At 43.8% G+C, this 10,676-nt stretch overlaps 1 protein-coding gene across 1 annotated transcript in view; it reads left to right on the top strand.

The window, feature by feature from the left end:
- The first annotated feature begins 414 nt into the window (after positions 1-414).
- The window catches only part of CCDC152 (coiled-coil domain containing 152), a 37,702-nt gene continuing 27,440 nt past the window's right edge, over positions 415-10,676 (top strand). Inside the window, exons 1-4 of the mRNA XM_018562303.1 lie at positions 415-477; positions 4,022-4,127; positions 7,219-7,287; positions 9,165-9,229. Coding sequence (XP_018417805.1) covers positions 415-477; positions 4,022-4,127; positions 7,219-7,287; positions 9,165-9,229 — 303 coding nt within the window. The remainder of the gene's footprint in view (positions 478-4,021; positions 4,128-7,218; positions 7,288-9,164; positions 9,230-10,676) is intronic.

The raw sequence follows: 10,676 nt of genomic DNA, 5'->3' as shown, positions 1-10,676 counted from the left end.
AAGTTTTCTCTTATTCCCTGACAAGCCGGAAGAGCCCATCATGTCATGGTTTCATTCATCCTCCCTGAGTAGCACTGTAAAGTCATGTGATCTCTGAGGTAAATGCTAGACAATGGACTGCACCAAAACACAACACGGGGGTGCTCTGTAATACAGTTTCCCACTCACCTCTGCTATAATATAAAATGTATTATCTACACAAATACAAGCATTTTTATGATGAAGAAATTATATTTTTTTTATAAAACAAAGGTTCCATTTTCTGGCAGTAATATTCTGATATGATGCGTGTCACATGCCCCGGTCTGGAGCATGTCGTGTGCACTCCATACTGACAGGGACTGACACCGAGGAAAGGCGCCAAAATCTCTGTGACAGGCCGTGTATTGTGAGGCCGCCATACTATGAACAAAGATGGAGAAACACACTTCTGTCAATCTTGATAAACTTCTGGAGGATTATTCACAGATCGAGAAGGTGAATCTGTGGCTTGGGACAGTCCAGAGATTTGCCCCTGCAAATTTCTAATGAGGGAGATAATAGGAAACATTCTTGTCGGGGATTCCAGGCCCATTTACATCTCTGCCGTGCATTAGCTAACTCTTCATAGGTCTCCCTGGCTTTCCATTCCTATGTGCAGTCTGTTTATATTAAACAGAAACAATGAGGACCCACCCTTTAATTTTGGCCCACACGGAGGGGCGTACTTGTGAACAAATAAAGTTTTATTTGCACAGTGTAAAGTACGCTTGTATTTGCAGTGTCTGCGGTTTTCTGTCCATAGCAATGTATGGACAGAAAACGGTGACGGTAAACCCAGTAAACGCCATTTTCACACACATGGGCTTAAGTTTCTGAACAGGATACTTCAGGGTTCGGAAACATAAGCCTGTGTACATGCCAGCACCGGTGCTTACAGGCGAACACCCATGTGCAGCATACCATACATTGCTATAGACAGAAAGCTGTGTGCCCCTGAGTGCCGCAAATACAGGCATATTTTATGCTGCATGCAAATACTCCTTTATTACCTCATGAATATTCATGAGCCCTATACATGGAATTGTGTTACTGACAGCCAACATGACCTCTGGGAGTAGGGTCGGCTCTATAATGAGGCAGCCTGAGGTGGTTGCCTGTCAGCAGGGCACGGCATAGGGTTGCCACCTGTCCAGGATTCACCCGGACAGTCCGGGTTTTGAATGCTATGTCCGGGTTTCATGGCAGCAGAAACCCGGACACAAGATGTCGGGCAGACAGGGGCAACCAAAGATAAGATAGGGACTGTTAACCCGCCCCCGCACTGAAAATAGTCTCAACTGTGATATTTACATATGAATGGGTGACACTATTTACATATGAATAAGCCGCGACCCATTCTCCCCCAAAAATGTCCGCGCTTCACTAGAGTGTTCGGGTTTCGCTTGAAGAAAAGGTGGTAACCCTAGCATGGCATCCCAGGTTGCTAAGAGCTATTAGCAACCTGTGGCACTCTATCTGGGGTCCCGCCCCACTTCCCAGACATCAGCGGTTGCCTAGAGCTGAGCGGAACGCTCCATCCTGCATCCCGCTGAGCTCCTGGTAGTGAACATTACCTGTCAGCACCAACCGGAACAAGATCAACCCAGGTGGCAAATACCATAGGGACGGCCCTGTCTGGGTGGCTATGTGTCACTCTTTGTGTGCCCCGGTTTTGATAAACCCCCCCCCCCCCCCTAGTCTTCAAGCGGTTAAGTTTTCTCTTATTCCCTGACAAGCCGGAAGAGCCCATCATGTCATGGTTTCATTCATCCTCCCTGAGTAGCACTGTAAAGTCATGTGATCTCTGAGGTAAATGCTAGACAATGGACTGCACCAAAACACAACACGGGGGTGCTCTGTAATACAGTTTCCCACTCACCTCTGCTATAATATAAAATGTATTATCTACACAAATACAAGCATTTTTATGATGAAGAAATTATATTGTTTTTATAAAACAAAGGTTCCATTTTCTGGCAGTAATATTCTGATATGATGCGTGTCACATGCCCCGGTCTGGAGCATGTCGTGTGCACTCCATACTGACAGGGACTGACACCGAGGAAAGGCGCCAAAATCTCTGTGACAGGCCGTGTATTGTGAGGCCGCCATACTATGAACAAAGATGGAGAAACACACTTCTGTCAATCTTGATAAACTTCTGGAGGATTATTCACAGATCGAGAAGGTGAATCTGTGGCTTGGGACAGTCCAGAGATTTGCCCCTGCAAATTTCTAATGAGGGAGATAATAGGAAACATTCTTGTCGGGGATTCCAGGCCCATTTACATCTCTGCCGTGCATTAGCTAACTCTTCATAGGTCTCCCTGGCTTTCCATTCCTATGTGCAGTCTGTTTATATTAAACAGAAACAATGAGGACCCACCCTTTAATTTTGGCCCACACGGAGGGGCGTACTTGTGAACAAATAAAGTTTTATTTGCACAGTGTAAAGTACGCTTGTATTTGCAGTGTCTGCGGTTTTCTGTCCATAGCAATGTATGGACAGAAAACGGTGACGGTAAACCCAGTAAACGCCATTTTCACACACATGGGCTTAAGTTTCTGAACAGGATACTTCAGGGTTCGGAAACATAAGCCTGTGTACATGCCAGCACCGGTGCTTACAGGCGAACACCCATGTGCAGCATACCATACATTGCTATAGACAGAAAGCTGTGTGCCCCTGAGTGCCGCAAATACAGGCATATTTTATGCTGCATGCAAATACTCCTTTATTACCTCATGAATATTCATGAGCCCTATACATGGAATTGTGTTACTGACAGCCAACATGACCTCTGGGAGTAGGGTCGGCTCTATAATGAGGCAGCCTGAGGTGGTTGCCTGTCAGCAGGGCACGGCATAGGGTTGCCACCTGTCCAGGATTCACCCGGACAGTCCGGGTTTTGAATGCTATGTCCGGGTTTCATGGCAGCAGAAACCCGGACACAAGATGTCGGGCAGACAGGGGCAACCAAAGATAAGATAGGGACTGTTAACCCGCCCCCGCACTGAAAATAGTCTCAACTGTGATATTTACATATGAATGGGTGACACTATTTACATATGAATAAGCCGCGACCCATTCTCCCCCAAAAATGTCCGCGCTTCACTAGAGTGTTCGGGTTTCGCTTGAAGAAAAGGTGGTAACCCTAGCATGGCATCCCAGGTTGCTAAGAGCTATTAGCAACCTGTGGCACTCTATCTGGGGTCCCGCCCCACTTCCCAGACATCAGCGGTTGCCTAGAGCTGAGCGGAACGCTCCATCCTGCATCCCGCTGAGCTCCTGGTAGTGAACATTACCTGTCAGCACCAACCGGAACAAGATCAACCCAGGTGGCAAATACCATAGGGACGGCCCTGTCTGGGTGGCTATGTGTCACTCTTGCCTGCGGCCTATATTGGTGGTGCCAAAATCCAGACCAGTTTGGCAGTGAGGTGCCAGGGGTCCGCAAACACCAAAATCCGGCTCCACTGAAGAAGTGCATTCTAGGGAAAGGAAGCAACGCACAAAATGTTGAGGAAGAATGCATCAGAAATATGTGTAGAGGGAATGTGGGCATTAAACACATTGGGGGGGATTGATCAAAACTGGAGCTGACAGAATCAGCAGCAGATGCCCATGGCAACCAATCAGCATCTCTCATTTTCATAGCTTAACCAAACAGACCGAAGAGACAAGCTGTGTGGTTACTATGGGCAACAGCTCCAGATTCTGTCTGCTCCAGTTTTGGTAAATGTCCCCCATTGTGGTCCTTCAGTTCAGCTGAGGAAAATAAGTAAAAACAAATTCAAATCAGGGGCCTTCAGCGGCTGATTCATGGAAATTGATGCAGCTGTGTGTTGTGTAATACACATATTAATGTCTGGAGAGCACTAAGCAGCATTATCCAGCAGCAGGTACAGATCACTACATACAACAAGCTATTATTCTGTGGAATAATTATCCATTCCGTTCAGTGCATTTTGTACAATTGCATTGTTTTTGTCTGTACAGAAATTTGTAGAGGTTAATGGAAAGAATAACCTACTCGAGATTCAGCTGGAGCGAACAAACAGATTGGGGAAAATAAGCCAGGCAAAAGAACAGAGTTCTGCGGAAGGTATGAAGAAGATTCTGTTTTGTTGGGTTTTTTTATTGCATGGTGTTGTCTTAAAGTGACACTAAACTCAGGAGTTAAATCTAAAAAATACAATCAAGTACCTCAACTATTAACAAAAATACATCTTATTTGTGTATCACTCGGCTGCAGATCATCAAATCATCTCTGTATTGGTGCTGACACTGTCCTTCCTTCTGGAGGGTGGCTACTTTTGTTCCCCATGGTCCCTGTGTGTTGTAAAGTAATCACCGCTCCAAGCTCGCTCCCATGATGGACTACAAGCACAATACAAATGAATCAACTAAACGTGAGATTGTAGTCCATCACAGGAGCAGTGTTCATTTTGACAGCAAATTTCATTTCAGTCTTAGTTTCAGGGGGTTAGTCACAAAGCTGCCGAAGGCAGCCGAGTGAATAACGCAGCTGAAGTGAAGTGAGCCGAACAACCTTCGTCTATTCACTACGGCTCAGTACGGCTGATTTCAGCCGTACATCGGCTGCACTTCCGTCAGAAGGACTTCGACTCAGCCGATCCAACATCTGGAGCGGCTAAGCCGAACCTCCGGCAGCCCCCTCACTGCCGTTCGCCCCTATTCACATAGGGGCCGAGCGGCATTCGTCTCGGCTATTCTGCTCAGTACCTCTGTGGTACCGAGCAGAATAGCAAATAGTGACAAAAGTAGAAAAAAAAAAGTTGAAAAAAATATTTTTTTAAATGTAAATAAATATTACATTTACAAAAAGAAATGAAGATTTCAAAAACAAAAGAAAAAAACAATTGGGCAGAGCTCGCAGTGACAGCTAGCTCCTGACGTCACGGCCGGCTCCGCCCAATTGTTATTGTTTAATGACAGATCAGCGTCCCCAGGTCATTTGGGGAAGCTGATCTGTCATTACAACTGGGCCGAGCCAGCCGTGAGATCACAGCTGGCCCCTGCGCAGACGTCATTTGCGGGGCTTACAGCCAGCCCTTCAGCAGGCCAATCGTCCCGCTTCGTGTGTCACTTCGGCTCAGTCGAGCTGAAGCACATGCCTTGGGCTCGGCTGAGCTGCTCAACCGTCTTCGGGTGCTGTACGGGCTATAGTGAATAGCCCGTAGAGCAGCCCTTCGGTTCAACTGAGTGTAATGCATTATTTAAGCACTGCATTTGAATTTCCAAACTAATTTCATTATATATATTCCTTGAGTAAACCTCTATTAACCTGTTATTACTTATGATATGAAGGTTTGAACATGCAATACAGATGCAGATTTAGCCGTTCTGATACAGAATGTCTTCAATTATCTTAAAATAAACAAACAAGAATATTACTTTTTCACAAACAGACGTGCAACTTTATATTAAAAATAATAAACTTTATTGACTTTAACGCCATTGCACATTTTACCTGAAAAAACAGAGCAAAAGGAGCGCCTCCATAGTGTAAAACAGATTTAATAAAGGTCAAATACAGCTGGAAATGTACTTACAAACGACTTGTAAAAAACAAGCATTGAATATAACGGTCTCAAGTGGATCAAGATGGACAAACGAAAGAATGAAGGAAAGAGGTTTAACCTCTGAAACGCGTCAACCGGAGGAAGATCAGTGTCTAGATGGCCCTGGCTTAAACACTTACGCTTCCGGTTTCTGCACCTCGTTCTTTCGTTTGTCCATCTTGATCCACTTGAGACCGTTATATTCAATGCTCGTTTTTTACAAGTCGTTTGTAAGTACATTTCCAGCTGTATTTGACCTTTATTAAATCTGTTTTACGCTATAGAGGCGCTCCTTTTGCTCTGTTTTTTTAGATAACCGGTTTACCCTGACTGTGAGGAGCTACCCCTGTGTGCGAGAGTTGCCACGGTTTTTCTTTTGGCGCCAGTGATTTTCTCATCTACATTTTACCTGAATATAAAACTAAAAGTTCTCTGTTAATCATGAAAGCAAGTATCAAGTAAGTTACTCAACACCACAACAGGTTTCAGCAACTAGCACAGCCACAGTATAATAAAAGCCATACTCATGGATTATGCTTATATCTAGAGGACGAATCAATCAGCTGACTATTCTAATTCTCAAAATACCGTCAAAGAAAAAGGTCACAGGCTACAATGCCATCGTGCAGGAAAGTATAACAGTCATTACTCTTATCAACTCCTCTCTTTCTCTCAGTATTGACAAAAGAGGTAAATATCTCACTAAGAACAGTTGTTACTGCTATTCACTATTCCCATAGCAACATTCTGCATCTCACTGTAAGTTTACTGGTCTCGTCTTATTTGACGCTCCACATGGGTCAAATCTAAGGGTCTGGTTCTCGTCCGCATCAAATGAACAATGCATCCATACTTCTCCTCTCTCTCTCCCTGCTGATATGATGTCTCCTGTACAGTTTGTGGCTGTGCAGCAAGTGCTGTTAGCTGGCAGATCAGTAATCTGAATTGTGCACATCTTCCTAATGCCAGGAAGAGGAAGTGCTCAGTTGTCATGCAATCGTCAGTCCGATTTTCGGTTCGTTTATGAAAATTCACAGAATTTTCGTCATCGTTTTCGTCCCGTTAACTGCTCTAGTATTTTGTTTTCAGCAGGGAAAAACAGCCAAATGACTTAAAAAAACAAACAGATATTTTGTCGATGAAATTAACACGGCACAGGAGTGAGCTTGGAGCGGTGACTACTTTACAACACACACAGGGACCATGGGGAAGAAAAGTACTCCCCCTCCAGAAGGAAGGACAGTGTCGGCACCAATTCAGAGATGATTTGAGGATCTACAGCCGAGTGATACACAAATAAGATACAGTTTTGTTAATAGTTAAGGTACTTGAATGTATTTTTAAGGTTTAACTCCTGAGATTAGTGTCACTTTAATGCACAGTAACACAACGTGCAAGGGCCCTAAAAGAAAGGTAGAAAATCACTTTAATACAGCAATACATTACTTTTGTATCTGTAAGTAAGATGTGTCTGAAATCAAATACATTTTACAATTATTTACATAAAAATGAGAATGCTTTTGTGTCAAATCCTAACACAACTAACTTGTTCATTGTGTTTATGCTAAATGCACACATTCATCGCTGTGTTTCTGCTCATTAATGTTACAGAGTGTGCAGCATTACAGAATACGATAAAAGGGCTGCAGGAGACACTGGAAGCACAATGTAACATGAAAGGTAAGCCATGTACCAATCTTTACTAATTTCCAAATGAGCTTAAAGTGACAGTCCACCTTTTGCAAACAAAATGCAGCAGTGTTCAATGCAGCAACACTGATCAAATGATCGATGTGCATTGATTCATTTTTTGCAACAAAGTCAGCAGGTCATTGTGCCTGCGATCAATGTGTCAAGTGCAATGCGCAAGCAGCTACAAACTTTTCAGCCAGCCCCAGATCTATGTAGGTATAGACGTGCTGTGGAGGAAGCGTAGTTAGACTACAAGGGGATGAGGAAGGAGGGAAAGCCGGCGCAGCTCTGCACTGTCCCTCTGCCATGGTGGCAAAAGAGACGTGTTCTTATTTACTGGGAGCGATCCCAGTGAATGGATTATGCAACTGTGTGGGGTATGTGAAAACAGAAAACCTGAATCCTGCCTGAACTCATACTTTTATCTTTTTCTACATTTTAAAAGTTCAAGAGGACAATAGATAAATCTTAGGGAGCACTCACATTAATGCTTTGTGTGGTAAAATTAATGTTTTAATGCACATGACTGTAATGCAATCACTGCAGTCCCTTTAAATGGTGCCCTAACGCACTGTTACAGCGGGGGGCATTTGGGGTTGTGCGACTGTACACATGTGCTTGTTCACGCAAGTCTGGCGTATGCCCTTGTACAGCCATCGACTTCAATGGGAGACTGTATGCAGTACCTGTGGATCCCTGGCGGGGCAAATATGCCGGAATATATGTTGTACAGCCACAGGCGGCTATGTGGAAGAGCCCTGATAGATGTTTTTCCCCATTTCTCAACTATTCTTGTACTAGTGACACAGAAATAGAGGTGAAATCCGCCCAAAAGGATTGCAGCAAAAAAAAAACAACTGACAGAGGACCCAATCCTCCCTCACTCCATTTTAAACTAAAAGCAAAGTTTAAAGCCCATTTTCACCTTTGTGGAAGTATTTTAAAAAAAAACATATGCCAAGAATGTACACCGAGTGTACATAAAGCCGGCATATGCCGTTGCTTTTTAAAAAAAGATTTACTTTTTTTTAACTGTCTTCTTCATCTCTTCATGGCTCCTCATGGCTGTGTTCTGCAAGCAATCTGTGTAAATTACTGGCTGCTGCGCACAGTGGGAACTACAATGTAGGGCATGGAAAACTGCATTTCCCACAATGCTATGCTTCCCTCATGCAGAAGCTTCTCTGTGGAAACTGAGCTCTCTGAGCTCTCCCTCCGTTCATTAACATTCATAGGGGCAACCCCCCCTGAACAGTGCAGAGTAACCTGGAGAGGCAGAGCTGGTATTCAGTGATTTTGTTACAATGACTTACAGGGAGGGGGTCAGCTGCTTTACAGCCTGTACAAGACAATCTGACCCCAGTGTCAGACTGAGATTCCTCTGGAGAAATTTTTTTTTCAATTTGTAGGTTTACTAAAATGTCTATAAAAATTTTAAAAAGCCAGCAATGTGAGTCATGAAAATGTACACACATATACATCATCACTGCACCTCTGCATCACCACAATAAGTACCAATCACTTACAAAGGTGGAAACGGGCTTTAAGCTAAAACCCTACTTCCAGTTATGTTTGCTCAGTGTACAAAAAAACAGCTTGCCATGCTCATACTGCATATAGCAGTTTTCTCAGGGAATGTGGGGTATCCTGCTAAATGGTACAATATTTCTTTTTTTTATTGAACATTTATAGAGGATCGCAGCTTGTAAAAAAAGCGTGTTGGCTTTGTTTTCAATCGGCACACAATGCCTGCAGAATAAACATGTTATCCATGGCCAGTTCTCTAATTAATTGCACTTGCTGAGCTGCAGTAACTGTTCCTGTAAATTGGCTTCGAATAATTAAACACTTATGTGTATGTTTAGATGAAAACTGCAGTCTAAAGAAGACTATAAATACCTTAGAGGAGAAACTACAAGATGTTACACAGGTGAGACTGATGAGAACCTTTGCAGCTTGTGCTGTGTTCTTCAGCATTACTTAAAGGAGAGCTATGGGGTGCATCTTTTTTGCATTTTTAGCTTCCTAAGGATACAGGAATACATTTTGCAATGTGCTCCTTTAATCAAATATGCACCGTAAGCTTACAATTTAATGTAATATACTGTGGGCGGAGCTAAGCTCTGTGCTGAGAAGAGATCCTGACAATATTGTCTGGATCCTCCTCTCCCATTGAGTGACAGCTGCTTGTAGGAGCTTCTGCGTGATCATGAGAACCCGTGCAGGCGCAGCAGCACAGGGCACATCCTATGAAAGTTTATTCATGTCAGGCCACAGGTCTACAAACTCTGCTGTCTTGGGACATACACAGGGAGAAGAAGAGATAAAGACACCAGAGTAGAGGAGAGGAGGGCGAGGGCGGAGCTGAAATGACGGTCTTAGCACCATAGTATGTGTATTGTCTGGAGACAGAAGTGTGCAGAAGAGAGGGGAGGGAGGGCGAAGGACAAATTGTGGTATGGATGTGCTAGTGTTCCTAGACCTGTGACCTGACATGAATAAACTTCATATGAACGTGCAGCAGCTCCTACAAGCTGCTGTCACTCAATGGGAGAGGAGGATCCAGACAAAATTAAAAACTCTGTGATATTTTAATTGTTATTCTCGTCACGTGCGCCAAGTATTTGCAACACTTTTACTATATGGCGCTATTGTTATGAAAAATTCATAAAGAAATGTCACCATGTCAGTGATATGGAAAGCGGCGATAAATAAGACCTTTTCCATGTTGGAGTAAAATGTTGATTGTGTTACATGTATAATTATTGTGTCACATCAATTGAGACAATTCTACAAAAACAAACTTTGTCTTTAAATCGAAATGCCCCCCCAAAAAAATTTAAACACCACAAGTCAAATAAGGTACTTCTAACAATGACTATTCTAGGTGAAGATCAATTGTAAAAATCATAGCATCATTCATTCCGGATACTTCAGTTAGTGCTCTTCTTCCTCCACTGCAACCTGCAGTTGAGGCTCTCATAAACTAAGACGTTCTTGTCCATTACCAAGCAAAATTAAGGAGGTTTGGCTGCCTTCTGGCGAACCTGCACCCAATTCAGCTATATACAGTATGCTCAGGGCCGGTGCAGCCACTAGGCAGCCACCTAGGGCGCACTGCTACCTAGGGCGCAGCCTTGACCACTCCCCCCCGTCTATTTTAAATTGCAAAAGCCAATAGCAGGCTGGCTATTGCACCCGCCCACTGAGTAGAGGAGCGTAACTGAGACACAACTTTCTTTCTCAGGTTCGCTCCTCTGCTCAGTGGGAGGGGTTTCAATAGCCAGTCTGCTATTGGCTATTTCAGATTAAATTACATCCACCTGTCGCCTGCAGAAGCTAACCCACAGGAGAATGGGGCTGCGCAGGGGGGGGGG

This window comes from Nanorana parkeri, unplaced genomic scaffold (assembly GCF_000935625.1).
Source record: "Nanorana parkeri isolate BGI_ZX_2015 unplaced genomic scaffold, ASM93562v1 scaffold571, whole genome shotgun sequence".
NCBI classification, from domain to species: Eukaryota; Metazoa; Chordata; class Amphibia; order Anura; family Dicroglossidae; genus Nanorana; species Nanorana parkeri.
Note: the sequence above shows the minus strand (reverse complement) of the source record. Positions and strands in the feature narration are given on the sequence as shown.